The sequence below is a fragment of the Rhinolophus ferrumequinum genome, chromosome 20, assembly GCF_004115265.2.
Source record: "Rhinolophus ferrumequinum isolate MPI-CBG mRhiFer1 chromosome 20, mRhiFer1_v1.p, whole genome shotgun sequence".
Taxonomy (NCBI): domain Eukaryota; kingdom Metazoa; phylum Chordata; class Mammalia; order Chiroptera; family Rhinolophidae; genus Rhinolophus; species Rhinolophus ferrumequinum.
The window spans coordinates 8,537,526-8,554,718 of record NC_046303.1 but is presented as its reverse complement, the minus strand read 5'-3'; the positions used below and the strand labels follow the sequence as shown (position 1 = coordinate 8,554,718).

General features: G+C 37.2%; 1 protein-coding gene across 3 annotated transcripts in view; it reads right to left on the bottom strand.

Moving 5' to 3' along the window:
- Positions 1-800: 800 nt before the first annotated feature.
- The window catches only part of HERPUD2 (HERPUD family member 2), a 29,804-nt gene continuing 13,411 nt past the window's right edge, over positions 801-17,193 (bottom strand). For 2 of the 3 annotated variants that reach the window (XM_033088679.1, XM_033088678.1), the window contains 7 exons: positions 16,821-16,898; positions 13,702-13,815; positions 11,034-11,188; positions 6,043-6,165; positions 2,917-3,240; positions 2,112-2,226; positions 801-1,650 (listed from right to left, as the gene is read on the bottom strand). In XM_033088679.1, the coding sequence (XP_032944570.1) occupies positions 1,489-1,650; positions 2,112-2,226; positions 2,917-3,240; positions 6,043-6,165; positions 11,034-11,188; positions 13,702-13,815; positions 16,821-16,898 (1,071 nt within the window). In that variant the 3' untranslated portion in view covers positions 801-1,488. The remainder of the gene's footprint in view (positions 1,651-2,111; positions 2,227-2,916; positions 3,241-6,042; positions 6,166-11,033; positions 11,189-13,701; positions 13,816-16,820; positions 16,899-17,193) is intronic. The other variant, XM_033088680.1, reaches the window with a different exon arrangement.

Sequence of the window (17,193 nt, the reverse complement as noted above, 5' to 3'; positions counted from 1 at the left end):
CTACCGTACTTGGTTACAGCAGCCCAAGGTAAGAGTATACTCGTCCATAACTTACTGGGGTGTTGTCTTTTTTTATTTTTTATTTTTAACTGAATTTAAGACTTACTACCTTTTAAAAAATCTTTTAAAAATCTTTTTCCTACTTGTTTGCCTTTTAATTATGTCAGAACATTATACACATAGCAACCTTTTCTTTTAGGGATTCTGTCATAAAGATATTTTCTCATCCCAATTTTCTAAGTATTCACCCATATTTTCTATTAGTATTTCCATGGTTCACCTGTTCATATTCAATCATGATGTCTTGACTGACATCTATAAACAGAAAATTTTGTTTCAAAGGGTAAACCAGTTATCCCTTGAAATATCACCTTTATCATTATAAGTAAACAACTTAGAGAATAATTCATGGATGTTTTCTTAATCTTCCATTTTGTTCTACTATACAACCATGTATTACTATACCAGTACCACACAACTGTGTAATATGTTTCATGTGAGATAAAGGTCTTCCATGGTTAAGTTCTCCCATCTTCATTTATTCAATTTTAATTAGCTACCCTATAAGAAATTTACACCTTTCTTTATGAAATACTGAATTGGCTTTCACAGGGAATTTTTTAAAAAACTTTTGAGGTTTCAGACTACCGGTCAACTAGGAGATATCCATCTGAAGTGGAAAGAGGTGAAAATGACCTTGAAGACTTCAGCTACCTTTCCCAACTACTCTGAAATTTATACAGATAACAGGTTCATTATTAAAGAGTTTAAACAAATAACCCATAAGACAGTTTACCATAATTGACCTTTTATTTTAAAAAATTACAGGGATCGAGTTCCAGCATATCTTATTTTATAAAAGTACTGCCTATATCAAACATTTTATATCACTATTAATTCCATTGAAGAGCTGCCTTTTTTTTTTAAGGTACTAATTCCAATTGATGGGATACATGCCCTTAAAATAGAAAGTTTCCATTATTTATTCAAACGTCAAAACCAAGATTATTAAGAAGTTTATTGCTTTATGGTTGGGCAAGATGCTACTTTTAGGTAAATAATCTTTATTAAAAACTATGAGGTCATTCTATTTAAAACTTTCAGGATAATTCACAGAAAATAGATATATTTATTCAAATTACACATTGAAGGGCTGGGCTATTAGTTATAGATACTTATATGTGAAGCAGCTCTTTAAAGAAATAAGACATACAAATTGGTCTGTCTGATATAATATACATAATTGAAATTAATAAAACCTGCAAGACAAATATTGTTACGCTATATTCTGTTAGGATCTCAAAAAAAGAACACATTTAGTAGTCCATTTGTGCTTAAAATATTCATATGCATGAGAAGCTTAAAGAAAAAAATACCTCTGTACATGATGATGAAAGAAAGTAATAATTTTTTTTTTAAATTGCACTGTTATTTAAAACACTTTCCTAAAGCCAGCCCCTTCTTGCAGCTGGCACAATTTTTTCAGGTCTAATTGGCAACCTGGGGAGGCCCCTCTGGTATTAGTGAAGTAAAGAAGGTGGTGATAAAAGACCAAGCTGACGCCATTAATCCAGGCCTTTGCATTGCACTGCCATCTTCGCCTGCATCTTCTCCACTCTCATCTTCAAGCCCATCATCCATAAGACGCTCCTTTCAAACAAAACAAGAAACATGCTCTCAGTGATTAAAGAGCTAGCATGAACTCAAGACAGAAAAGGAGAGAGTTAAGTAACTCCCAACAGAAAGAAGGAACATGGGAATGTAATACGGTCGTGGTACACATATGATCCTTAGAAATCTGTTAGGTCCAAAACTGATACATTCCTCGGTGTTCCAGTTCAAAGGGATAATTGCCAATTTAATACAGTAAATTCTTACCATGCGCATAATTTTCTTTCTAGGCTATTTTAAGAAAGAATAATGTTAGTTCTTCCCACTTAATTCTAATATATGACTGACTCAGTATTATATTCTAAGTTCCTCAAGATGAAACCACACAATTTATATGTTAACTTTACTTCATGTGACATTCCACAAATTCTTACGGAACACCCCAAGATTCTTTTATTGTGTTGGTCTCATGCAGCGCTGAGGGCACACCTGCAACATACCATTTCCTCCAGTTCTAGGTTGTTTGCATGTTGCCCGTCATTAACTTCGGCATTATGGTTGGGGGCCTGCTGCTGGCCGCCTTCTTGCCTAAAAGGAAACCATCCAGCTTGGTGTCTGTTTGGTAAAATAAAGAGAAAAGAAGGTAAGTCACAACTGTTTTTATTTGTAAAACTACAGAACATTACAAGAGAAAAATGAGTGGAACTGTAACAAATGAAAAGACTAAATTTCCTCCTTTAGGCCGAGAACTATCCCTCTCAAAGCAACGACAGCAAAACAACTCAATTTAAGTCTAAAAGTCTATTATAAGCTTAACTGGCCCTATGCTAGATATTAGGACATATCAGGAGTCATAAAACCATTTCTGAAACCTTTCAAAGTGAATTCAACTAGATATATGTTTGCCTCTTGGGGAAACAGGAGGCAAGGCAAAGTTAGTCTGCTTATGAAGAAAAAATCTGATCTTTACCTATAGGACTTACTATTGATAACTATAATTAAAGGAACGTCCTTATGCAACAGTGCATCATACGTTTCCTCAAGTTCTAAACAATTGATAGGGCATGTCTAGCTGAATTAACAATTTTTTTAAATGACAGTAAAGGACAAATTTGTTTCTAGACAATTCTGATAAACATTCTTACTCAACATAACCTGCTTCGCTTCTGGTGCCAGACCCTTGAAGCCCAACATGCACATTCCTCACCAACATGCCCCACACACTACCATGTGCCAGGTTCTGTGCTGAGCAGTGTTAGAAAAGTCATTAAAAGAAACCACAGAAAGTTACTGAGCATCACTCACAAATAAACCAGCAGCATGGCTCCCATTACCATGATAAACCGACTAAAAGAAGAATAGAAGTAGACAATGCTGAGAAGAATCGCAGCTCGTGAGAACGTGTACATCCAGTCCAGCCAGTCTCGATTGAAGTCTTCTTCATTTAGCACTGGACCTCCTTGTGCATTCATTTGAACATTCTCGTTCATGGGTCGATTTTCTTGGGCCACCAGGTTTGGAGCTGGTGGGGGTTCTTCTCCAGGAGCATGTGCCAAATTTAGAGGCTGTGAGGGAGCGGGCTGGGCTGGGTTGGCATTTGGTGTGGCCTGAGCTGAAACTACAGCCTGACTGAAATAGTCACCAAAATAAATGTTAAAAAGAAGAAGAAAAAAAAAACACGAAAAAAACCTTCATCAGACAATACTGTATTTTTCAAAACTTCCTGGGTAAGTCGTATGTATTTTTCATAAACCTAATATGGAATATCACAACTCGGGCACCGCATTTCTTAGGTAAACACAAATCCCAGTGGAAAGTGCAGCCCAGATTACGGTAGGAATAGCTTAGGAAAGGATGCTCTCTTAGCCTGGTAGTCCAAGGTGGGAGGGGAGAAGGGGCAGAGAGAAGAATCGTCACGTTAATCACTGTCTCCTCTCTCACTAAACTACTTCCCACGGTAATGACCAAATCTCCTTTCAAACCTTTTCACTGGTAGCCCCTTTTGTCATTCCACATGAAATGAATACCCCCATACCTACCACCTCTCCCTCAGATCCGGGTTTTGAAAGATTTGTCTAAAAATGTACATTAATCTTTACCCTATGTGACCACTCTCAGTGATAAACGATTTGTATTAGCATTTTAAAATATTAACTGGATTCCAGGTACCGTATTTCCCCAAAAATAAGACTGGGTCTTCTATTAATTATTGTTGCTCCAGAAGACGCATTAGGGCTTATGTTCAGGGGATGTCATCCTGAAAAATCATGCTAGGGCTTATTTTCCAGTTAGGTCTTATTTTGGGGGAAACACGGTAACCTCAGCCCCAATCCTGACACTTGGGAACTCCATCTGGGGACCACTGGTATGGTCCTTCAACTGATGAAGAATTGTGGTCCTGAAGTTTGCTTGTAATTATATTATTGAAAATCAGAATAAATTTTCCTATAAAATGCTCCCAGTAAAATGATATTATATCTGGAGTTTGCTTTAAATTATCCAACACAGGCAGGAAAGTTGTAGAACGAGGTTGTCATGAATTATAAATGTTGAAACTGGGTGATGAGCACAGCATTAATTTTACTCTTCTATCTTTTCATATGTTGAAATTCAACAATAAAAAGTTTAAAAACCAAGATAACAAAATAAAATGAAATAGAAGTTTACCAGGCTCCAAAAGCCTGTTTAAGCCAGTGTGTTAATACCTTGTATCTATACAGGGCTTTTTAGTTTCCAAAACACTTCCCACTTCATTGTTATTCTGACTCACAGGTTAAGTTATTTCATTAAATAACTTAAGACCTTGAGGCTCAGAAGTTAAATGATATACATACAATTATACAATTTAGCAGCAAGCCACAACAACCCCATTTACCCTACACAGTTCTTGTTCGGTTATAAACGAGACAAGGGGGATAAAGCATCTAGTCGGGTACTAAGCACAAAGCAGTTCCTCAAATGATAACAATGACCATGGCAACAGGTGAGGTACAAACAGCCTGCCTGGGGTTGTGCAAGAGAACAGTAGGATATAAGGTTAATAGAGCAGGTTGGCTTTATGGGTAAGGTCTGGAGGAAGGAAAAGGATACAGACTTCACGCTGAAGTAGAGAGAGCCATCAAATATATCGGGTTGGGGTGGGGTAGGTAGGGGATGACTGACTCAATTATGTGTTAGGCAAGTTGAACTGGCAATAGCACAGTGAAATACAGTAAAGAGCACACAAGGAGAAAGATCAATTGCAGCAAAGTGGGTCTAAAACGAGAAACGATCTGGGGAAAATATTGGCAGTAAGATACAGGGGAAGGATAGAAGCTAGAAACAACCTATTGACTCATCTTGGTAATTTGTTGGGTTCAGGGATAACAGAAGCCAGAATCAAAGCTGATTAAGGTTAACAGCTTGGAGAATGATTAGGAAGAGGCAGTTCATTGACAGGAAGTCAGGAAGGAAAACACTTTATGAGGATGGTGGAATCCAATTTTAGACATACGTACTGAACTTAGGAGAAAGGCTTATTTCCCTGTGGAAACCTTCCAACAATTAAGATACAAGATGAAGAATGGGACAAGTAGGATTGGGAGTCATCCCAGACAGGTGGCCACTAAGGCCACGGAAGAAGGACATCCACGAGGACCAGCCCAGGACTGACTCTTGTCGTCCCTACCAGACTGAGCACCATAAGGCACATGGTAAGTACACAAATACGTCTAAGGAAACAAGGAATGTTACCATTCAGAGCAAAGGAACATGTGTATTCAAAGGACACAAAACGAGCAACCAGAAAGAGCAACCAGAAAGATAAAACGAGTGAAGAGGATAACAGAATCATAGAAACAAGAAAAGCAGAACGTTAAAGAGAAGCTAGAAATGTTAAATGAATGCATAGGAAGTCCAGAAGAATGAAGGCTGAGAAATCCCACTCAGTGCTAAGATTGTTCCCTGCTGACCGGAAGCAAGACTTACTAAAACACTGACAGTCCAAAAAGCATGTTAGCCACAACTGGGCCCTATATCAATACGAGCCTCCTGACAGACGACTCCTTCTGTTCACTTGTTCAGAACTCTTCTGTTCCCTTGTCCAGTCTCTTCATGTAGACGTACTACATGAAAGTTCCAGTGAAACTATCCTCAGTGTTCTCTTACATAGATAAAATGTTACAGTAAAGAAAGCATCTGAATAATAACTGCTAGATGTAATTGGGGGAGAGAGCGAGAAGTGGAAAGTGCATTCAGTTGATGCACTTTTTCCTTTGGCCAAATAATTTAAAATAAAGGCATCTGCTGAGATGTCTGCAAATTCCTTCTCATACTAATTTTTAAAAGCTAATGAAATACACCAGTAAATGAAATCCCCAAATCAACTTACTTAGGATAAAAAATAAAATAAAGCAAATAACACAGTAAGAAAATGAACTCAGATTAACTTACTATTGCATATAGTACTGCTGAGCGTACAGCTGCTGCCACCACAGCATCTGCAGCGGGCTGAACGCGGGGTACACTGGGAACCCGGCCGGAACAGCTTGCCCAGGAAGCTGGTTGTCCACATTTCTGCCAGAGACAGAGAAGGATATGTCTTTTAATGCTCTAGAAGTTAAAAAACCATTTCTCTAAATTTTCATTCCTGCACTACAAGTCATCCATTGACAAAATGTATCAAATCTTACTGAAAAGAAAAAAACTTATTTTCAACATTCTTCAAAGTTCTTAGAAGATGACCCTGACCCCAAGTATACAGAACTAACATATCAGCCCAGTTTTAATGGGAAAAGAAAAAATCACCCACAAAATGTGTGGCAAGCTTGAACATTTGCTATCTTTGCATTTCAGCGCAAAAGGTACATTCTCCATAAGAACAAAAGCCCTGAAATAAACTTTGTGGCAAAATATTCTGAGGACTGGGAAAACTAGCCAGATGGTATTTTACATTAGTAGTAAAATATTATTAAAACATAGTAGCTATCAGCTGTAAAAATAACATTATAAAGAAATCTGTAAAATATTTTTTAGTTAAAGAACCAAGATTAGCAGAACATATTTATACATGCATTCTTTTTCAAGTACGTTTGGTATACAATAGTGTATTAATTTCAGGTGTACAATATAATGATTCAACATTTATATACCTTACAAGGTGATCACCACACTTAGTACTCATCTGTCACCATGCAAACTTATCACAGTATTACTATTATTCCCCTCCACTTTTTTTTACCCATCTTCCCACACCCTTTCCCTCTGGCAATCATCAGTTTGATATCTGTTTCTATGAGTTTGCTTTTGTTTTATTTTGTTTGTTCATTTGTTTTGTATTTTTTATATTACACATAAAAGTGAAATCATATAATATCTGCCGTTCTCTGTCTGATTTATTTCACTTAGAATAATACCCTCTAGGTCCATCCAGGTTGTCATAAATGGCAGTATTTCATTCTTTGTTATTGTTGAGTCATATTTCATTTATACATGCATTCTTGAAGTAGGTTCAACTACTATTCAGTAAAATTTGTGGGAGGTCACATTTTACTTCTCTCTGCCTCAGTTTCCTCATCTCTAAAATGGAGCTGATAATAGAATCTTTCTCATAGGATTGGTGGTCTGTACTTAGTAAATGTTACTATTTCTATTTTTACTCTTCCTTACCCCTAACTCTGAACATGACTCCAAAGTGTATAATGTGAGAATTGTACAAAGTCACAGATTTCAAGACAACTACAGGGATAAACATGAAAGTAAATGTAGAATTTGTGAAGTTTCTTTTTCCTCAAATTACTTGAATTTTATCTTTGATTAGTTTGGCTTATCGAGGGTGAGACAAGAATTAACAAATTCATGAACTTTCATTTTATATTCTAAAGACTGTTAACACATAATTGCTAATAACTGATTATAAAAACCTAATTTAGAAAAGCTTGGGAGGCTAAAACTTACCAACAGACTGTACCTAAGGCACCGTGGTGCTAGGTAAGGCAGCGGCTCCCCTACGTGTTACCTGACCTTCCCTCATCCGTGGAGGAGTGATGGAAGCTAAAGTGGCTCCCAGCCTCAGCAGATCCTTCTACATCCTGAATCCAGTTCTCCCCCTACTTCCCAAGCTTTCCCACATACTGAATTTAAGAAGGAAAAGCAGAGAAGCCTCCATGAGAGTTCCTCCCAGCTCTTGATAAACAAGTCCTGAATAAGAAGAGGGAAAGAACCTTGACATAGCTATTCGTTTAAAAAGATATCCATTAGTGATCAAACTTGGAGAGAAAGCCATACCACTGGAGCAGAGAACAATTATAAAACATTTCTGTAAAGATCTAGGCATTCCTGTGAGCTGATGCATCTGAGTGAACCTGAAATCTACCGAAATCAATTATTAGCACAATAGGAGTCTGTATCTAGGTGTATATTTTAAATGTTCTTAGTATTCCCAACTAAGGAAAAAACCAAACCCCCTAAAAGCAGAGCTCCATCAAGCTCCACCACCAAGAAGAAATATAACCTCACCCAAGTCCATTACTCCAACTGTAAAATGGGAAGACTGGACTTTGTCACTGGTTTTAAAGGTCAAGGGAAGAAAAGGCCACTAACAAACACTTAGAAAAAAGTTACTATATACCGGGGTACCAAAAAAAGGTATACATTTTAAGAGATGTTATCTATGTATTACTTTCCGAAGTTGAATTACCGTAGCAATGTATAATATGATGTTTGCTCAAAAGATGGTATTAATCAAATGAATGCTAGCGTCACTCATTGCATTACAATTTTAATACAGTTTTTTCCTTTCTTAAAATGTATACACATTTTTTTTGGCACCCTCTGTATATAGCTTCCCACCTCACCCTACTGCAGCCAAGAACACACGGTGATTATTAAAAATACGCTGCCCAAAAAAATAAATTAATAAACTCCCCTAGAGGATTCCCATACACTTCTGCCCCTTCCCTCCAATAAGTTAAAAACTATGGGACTGTATAACTGCTAAGACACATTTCAGGCCCAAGTTGGCACACTACGACTTTTAGTTGTGTTAATTATCCTGACAAGATGTTATGCATTTGGTAATCTCCAGAACAATCAAGGATTTATTTACATTAAATTATGAAGTTTTACTAAAATGTGTAAGTAGTAATACATCAATGAAACATATTACATAAGAACTTAATGTATTCTAGAGGATACAGCATTAAACAACATGATAAAGAATGATTATTTGATGCTGGGAAAAGTGTTTACCAAATTAGCAGTAGGGGAAAGGGAGTTTAAAGCTTCACCTTATTCCAAATATTCAAATAAGTTTCAAGTGGACTAAAATAAAGTATTAAGAGTTAAACCACAGTAAATCTGGAAGACACTAGAAACTGATTATTTATCAAACTTTTGGAGGGAGGAGGACATTCCTAACTTAAAGGCAATAGAAGAAAGCACAGAAAGAGTGATCCTCATAACTGATGACAAAATTTGAAGAGAGTTGAAAAAATAAGTTTAAAATAAACAGCAGTGAATATCTTTTCTACAAGAAGAAAGAACTCACAGACATGGAAATGATCATTAGGACAAATGCAAATTAAAATAAATATAGCTTTTTTTCTGTCTGACAATATCCAGTACTGGGAAGAGATACAAGTGAAACCCAACTCTTCCATTGTTAGCAAGATAAACTGGAATAAGCCTTTTAAAAAACGAGTTTACAAAATTAAATACCTTTAAAATGTTCACTTATACCCAACTGCCCAAGTAATTCTGCTTCTGAAAATTAACTTAAAAAGGGGTTCCATGGTGTGATGGTTAGCACTCTGGACTCTGAAAATTAACTTAAAGAAATATAAAATATGCAAAAAAAATGTCACACCTCTGCCCTTTAAGCCTTTGTACATACTTGTCCTTGCGAAGGACACAGTCAAACTTCTCCCACTCCAAGTCTCCTTTCCCCGAATAACAGAGAAATTGGAGCTTGGGATAATAATGCATGATTAAAAAGAGAGAACCTTATCACAGCACGTAGCACCATGTTGAAATTGACTGTTGAAATTCCACAACCCTGAAGGCATTTACTCTCTAACCTATCTACTTTGACCCACTTCTTCTGGGCATCAATCCTATATAAAATTGGCAAAAATGTGAAATGATGTATGCACACACAACTTCAGTAGATCTATAGCAAGACTGAGTTAAAAAAAAATTATTTTAATTACCTAGATTCTTGCTATTCAAAGTGTGGTCCTAACATCAGAGCATCAGCATCTCCTGGCAGCTTGTTGGAAACACAGAACCTCAGGCCCCATCAGACCTACTGAATCAGAACCTGCATCTCAATCCCCAGGTGATTGGCACAAACATTAAAAAATGAAAACTACTGCCCTAGATTCTGACTTATGACCAGCTTTCAAAACTACTGCTCTACTTAACCCTCTAATTCTCAAAATATATAACCAGGCATACAAGATGTGATCAAACAATACAGTGAATGTTTAAATAAAGAAAAAAATTTTATTACAGTAAAAAACACCTTGCCATTAAACCCCCTCAAAATACTCCCCCTCACTTCGAACACACTTATCCCATCGTTCTTGCCACTTTCTGAAGCGGTTCTGGAAGTCCTCTTTCGTGAGTGTCTGTAGTTGCGCTGTCATGGCTGCCGCGATGTCCTGAATCTATTCAAAACATTTCCCTTTCATGGTCATTTTGACTTTGGGGAAGAGTCAGGGTCACACAGTGTCAGACCTGGTGAATAAGGTGGATGAGGACACACCGTGATGTTTTTATTTGATAGAAATTGCCATACCAGGAGCCATGTGTGACACAAAGCCTTTCCGTTGTGATCAACGAATACGTGAATGCTGCTGCCAAGTGCCATCCAACAGAAAGGCAGGGATCTTCAATATGGGAAGTGATGCATCAAACCTTAGTAACAGTGTGCGACAACTTTCAACTTGTTCGGTGCAGTCAGTCGGGTGTGAGCTACGGTTGAGAGAAGGTGTGTTTTAAAGTGTGCCATAAATCATCCTCCATCATGACAACGCTCCATGTCACACATTGCTTCTGGTGTGTCCCCATCCACCTTATTCACCGGGTCTGGCACCAGGCAACTTCTGGCTCTTCCCCAAAGTCAAAATGTTTCAGGACATCGAGGTAGCCACAACAGTGCAACTAAAGACACTCAGAAAAGAGGACTTCCAGAACTGGTTCAGAAAGTGGCAAAAATGATGCAATAAGTGTGTTAGAAGTGAGGGAGAGTATTTTGAGGGGGACTAAAGGCAATATGTCTTTTACTGTAATAATTTTTTTTTTTCTTTGAACATTCACTGTATTTTTTTATCATACCGCGTATGAACAAATTTCACATGTACTTGGATTACTGCAGAGGGCTACCATGCAAGTCAGGAGTAACAGGTTGTTAAGAGGCCCACAGCTATGACAGTGTCACTCACCCTTGCATCACATACGGGAACTGATGACTCCGTGCTGGGTCAGTCTGTGCTTGTGGAAGGGCACGTTGCCTCAAGCCTTCTGAGGAAGAACTGGCAGCTAACGGCAAGGTTTCTTGACTGGATGATGGAGTTGTTGATCCTGATTGATCTGAACTCTACAAACAGAAATGTAATTACTTCTTCAAGGAGATTTAATTCATGACAATCATAAGATTATAGACACGTTGCTAAAAATGTATTTATAAAATCCCTCTGCAAAGAGTGAATTTTAGAAATTTACTAATTTGAATCTTATACCCAGCATAAGTAGTAGATATTTTAATTCTGAGATTAGAGTTCAAAAAATCAAAACCACTTAATTATACAACAACAGTTCGTTACTCAACTAGAAAAGGCTAAGTAGTAGAGTAATTGTATACAAAAAATAGCATACAAAATTGTGGACTAAATTAATGCATGTACAACTCTTTTCAAAATGCCCGAAACACAGAAAGTATTCAATATTGGTACTAAATACTGTGTCACTTAAACAGTTACCATGTGCCAGGTACTGCATAACATGTTATTAGTAACACATTGGTTTAAAATAATGAGGAACATGCTAGGAATCGGAAGATCTAGAATCCGGTGTTATCTCTGACATTAACAAGGAACATAACCTTAAAATTTCACTTAACCTCTGAGTCTCAGCTTTCCTACAAAAATAAGATTGAACTAGATAGTCAAGATTACTTTAAGTCCCAAACTACTGTTTGTTTATAGACACTACCAACAAATTTTTTTAAAAAAAATGAATGAGATACCAATCAGGATTTTAAAATTCTCATGCTCCAATGACGGGAACTCACAGGTTCAACAACCTTAAATAATATAAGCCCTTGAAGACCACCCTAATTTGTTGCTATTTGAAAATAGTTTGTCAAGTGTGTTATGTAAATTTAAAACACAATTACATTTTATACACAATATAGCTTCCCCACTTTAAAAAGCTGGGTACAATATAATTTGAACATCCTTCCAGGCTTGTTAAAATTATATTTTTATCTCTAATGTCTCCCTATTGACAGGCTGTGTTTTAGCCTGTCTACGTTCCTAAGTCCTGCCGTGTAAAAGGTCCCAAGGACACTGGTCTTTTGCAAAACTGACAAAAGTTCTCTTTAAGATGTAATTCTACACAAAATAAATACCGAATATCTTACTAGGGAGTCTGATTCTTAGGGACATAAACTGGAAAAGGTTTCTTTTTTGGCAAGACTTCTCATTAAATGGACCATAAAAAGGTGGTTAAAAGAAAGGTCTAGCTAGCCATTTGGCAGCACAGCCCAATTTCTCTGGAACTAATGATTTCCGACCTTATTAGATAACTCTTTAATGACTAGATTTGAAGACATTTCAAATCCCGCTGAAATTTCTCAGCCATAAAAAATTAAGGGGCATTCAACTTAATTTTCCTTTGATACTTCTTAGATTTTCATTAACACACCTTGAAAAAACTGAAAATATATACTAATGACATGAAATCATGGCTGAGGAACCATTAGACAAGTCAGAGGATTCTTTCTCAACAAAAACTGGAACAGCATAACTGTGTCCAAAGACTAGATGCAGAACTTGATGCCAATGCTTCATCCCTTCTAATGCAAGGTAGGAAATATATCAAGACTCGGGTTTACTGACAAAATATATTTCAGTTTCATATAAGCTAAATTCCCACGACTGGAACTAAAGAATACTTACCACTGAGGCCACACTTATTAAATATAGCAACTAGAGGATCTAGTTCTTAAATAAGTAGTTAATTAGTATGTGCTAGAAGATCTTTTGACTAGTTATCCCCTCTGCAACTCATCCCCTCCATAAACTTTTGGTTAGATTCTCAACAAAAAGGAAAGTATATTTAGCAGTATAAAAGTTTCCTGCCCAAGAAGTTTAAAGTAAGCTTCCACTCATCCAATCCTTTCTTCTCAACTCCAAAGGTGTCATATAAAGCCTTTAAGGGAAACCAAAAATAATTTAACGTAAGAGGGTTTGGGGGCAGTGTCTTTAAAACTTGTAGAGTATGTCGAAGTTGAAAAGTTCAACTATCAAGAAAAATTTCCAAAACAATTTTAGGTAGATGAAAAAATAAGGAGGGAGAAATGAACACCCAAGTCTGGAAGACCTGAGTAGGTTAAGTAATTTTTCCTCCTGAAGTTGGGATGTATGCCCAAATCCAGTCATTAAAAAAAAAAAAAAAAATCTTGACCAAAGCAATCGACTTCAAGAAGATTTAGTGTACTGAACATTTAAATAATTTAATCCACCTTGAATAAATATACTATATTAAACACCTCAAATATTTCTGAAACTTTACTGACTTTACTGGCCCTAAGAGTTTATATTATACAACCATATCATAATTCTATTTTCTAAGTATTTCAGTAATTAAACCCCTGAAAGCTGACCTATTACTGACCTGCCATACAGCAAATTAAAACTCATGGGGAACAGGCTTCAGGGATAACACTATATACTGGATCTCTAAAAACAAAGTTGAAATGCCTAACTCAAGCTGTTCAAAACACAATCTCACAACCACAAGCTCCAACTGTTCTGTTTTTCACGTAGTTTTAGAAGGCCAAAAGGCTCAGCAGAAAACTTCCATGTTCCTCCTCCCAAAATAACTCACAGAATTGCTGCTGGATGTCAGTGCTTCACGACTTCCTCTACCGGTGCCGGATTCTGGAGAACTTGGAGGAGTCCGAGAAGTACACACTAGGTGAACCATGTGATACTCATCTTGCTACAATGAAAGAAGAGGACATTGAAAGGGCAGGACTGGAAACTGTACAGTTCAGAAAGTTAGTAGCTAAGCTGAAATACTTAACTCAAAACTTAAGTTCCTTTTTCTAGCACAGCCATTTTATTAGTAAGAAATTGTTGTCATTTGAAGGTAAATTTACCATTTAGAATTTGAGGCCTTTTTGACATATTCTCCTTGCTTGGAAAATAGTCCAAAGACTTAGTAAGTGCTATGTAAAAGATGATTACGTTGTTTACCGAGGAGACTTGAAGCAAACAGTGCTATAAAGTTATGTCAATGCCATCTATTGTTTCAATATAAAAACATCTTGCGCCTTAATTTCAGAGCTGTAATAGTCACACTGAAGTGTGGACCTACAAACTTCAAGTAGTGAAAGTATTTCTATTACTTAAGACTTGGGAGCTACAACAAACTCAACTTCACCATCATCTCATTTGCCTTCATTTTAGCAAGGTGATGTACAGTATTTTTTTTTAAAGTCAAAACTGATTTTATCTACCACACTTATATTTACATAATGCATATATTCGAACTATATTCTTTAAATATTCCATGTGTTTCCATAAACCTACAACTATGACTGAAGGAAAATATTCTAATCATCATTAGGATTGGCATTTTGGTTTAGTGATTTCATGAGTATATATTCATATACATATGAAACAAGTACATAAAATAGAGAGGGGAAAGAGAATAAATGAGGGCAGAAAGGAACATAGAATAGCTCAGCAACTTAAAAATTTAAACAAAGAAAGAAAAGAAAAAAACAGAGTGTAATAAAGAAAAGGGGGCAGGAAGAAAGATGCCCAGTTGTGAGGAAGAGAAACAAAACTACTAGACTCAGAATTTATCAAGTGCCTGAAATAAAGCTAGAATTGTGCTTAATTCTGAGGTCGCTCCCAGAAAGGGTAAGAGTCAGCCGCTCCCCGAAAGAGGCTGATGATACTGTGAAAAGATCAGACTAGCACATTGGAGCACAATTAGAGATCCACGTAAAAGAGTCTTTTGCACAAAACTGAGAAGCACAAGCTGTTACTGCTTTAGGAGTTTGACAAAGACGTTAACGGGAATAAGGATGCCAGGAGGAGGCGTTCCCAGAGAGCACAGGGGCCGTGCCCAGCAAGGTGGGCAGCAGGCACCCCTGGCTGACCATGTCCCCTTAGCTTGAGAACACAGAACAAACACGAAGCAGTATAAGGTGTTTACCTTTACAAACCTAGTTTCAAAGGTCATATTCACCACAATGAACTCACAGTATTCATTCACCTTTGGCGAATGTTTCTGTAAAACATTCGTAACTAAACAGATAAAGCTAATAGCAGCACTTAGTTGGAAACAGAAGGGGTACACTGACGTGAACAAAAACAGTTCAAAGATCTATTCAAAATGTAAACATATTATTCAAAATGTCTTAGTACGGGGCACAAGAGTCCTTTGATTGAAACATTTTTAGTTTAAGTCTTCTGGTCTGAACCCATTTCTGGCAACAAAAACCTTTTGGAAAGAATGCATGTGCTATCCTTGTGTTAAAATAATACAATAAATATTTCCAAGAGCATAGAGCAGAGGGTTTTTAAGCACAAAAGGGGGGAAATGAACAGGTGGAGCACAGAGGGCATTTAGGGCAGTGAAACTACTCTGTCTGATACAAGAAAGGGGGTACACGTCATTCCATTTGTCCAAACCCACAGCGTGTACAAGCGTGAGTCCTAGTGCACGCTGTGCTTGGGGACGCTGTGTAGGGTCAGCAGCTGTAATCCACACGCCAGTCTCACGCGGAATGTTGTTCCTGGGGTCCTGGGGGAGGCTATGTGTGTGGCAGCAGGAGGCGTATGTGAAACCTCTGTACCTTCCACTCAATTTTGCTGTGAACCTAAAATGCCCTAAAAAATAAAGTCTATTAAAAAAGAAAGGTGGGGAGTGGAATCTGCTGCAAATTCCACTATGTCTGAGAGAGAGAGGTTGTTAAACCACTTTGGCAACCTGAAACTACACAATGAAAACAACAAGTCTGGGTGGTGAGCACACAATGTGCTATACAGATGATGTGTTACAGAATTGTACACCTGAAACCCATGTAACTTTACTAACCTTTGTCACCCCAATAAACTTGAATTAAAAATAAATACATAAAATAAAATGAAAATAACAGCAAGAAGTCACACCAGCAAAGCTACGATGTCAACTACACAGAAGGGATACACCAGTGTAAGATTTTTTTAAGTTTCTGACAGGTGATCATAAACATATAGGAGAGGGTACAGATCTAAATCAGAGCAGGGACATCAAGAACAACATGAAGAGTTAAGTCAAAGACCTAACGCAAAATATAAAAGCCATAGATTCAATTCTGCTACGTTCATAAACAAAAGCAGCATCTCAAATGCAGAAAAGTTCTAAGAGTATAAATTCCACAAATGAACATGAGCTAAAAGCTGCCATTAAAAAAACCAGCATACATGCTAGTTATTGTCAAAAAACGATAATGGAATATATTTTAGCTCTAAGCACCAGCATTCCAAGTTTGCTAATGGATGGACCACTTGGGCTTCCTTCTATAATATGTCTTTCCTGAAATGAAGCTCCTACCCCAAGCAACTTGTATTAAAATGTCATGCAGTTTGGTCAGAGGGGCTATGAGAGAGGAGACTGTTACCCAAGGAAATCCTTCACCACTTCCTGGACACACTCTACCCCTGCAGTCCTGACAAGTCAGAGTGTTTTCTTGCACTAGATGGCACATACCTGAACACAAATATATAATCCTGTTTCAGATTTAGCTACACACAACCACTACCTGCACTCATCGGAGTCTATCATCATGTTCTTTCCCTTCCAGTTCATGTTCACCTGCTATGCCACCCAACGGCGTTGAGTTTAAGTATCTAAAACCTGAACTGGTTGGATATCAATAAAACTTCAAAATGTATTTCCTCTCATCTCTGAACGTGTCTGGTATCAAGTAGTGGTAGAAATCTGCTTACTTTTCTGAGAATGTCTTTCAGCTGCAGATGATCGGGAAGCAGTCTGCCCGAATACACCAATCTCTGATCCTTCGTCAACTGAGAAATGGGACAAAGAAGAGAATTCAACTTTTTCTAATTACACAAAATGAAGGCGGGGAATAATACGCCTAAATATGAGTAAACTCCCTTTAGGCACAAATAAGCAGAAAACTGACACAATTTAAGAATTTTGTTTTCCCAAATTCCATTTAACACGTTAAGAGCTCAGTAAATGGTAGAATATTTATTGTAGATATAATACAGATAATTACCAATTTAAAAAAAAACAGAAAAAAGGTAAATTGGAGGTTTGTCTTTTTAGTCACAATGCTGTGTGACTACAATTAAAAAC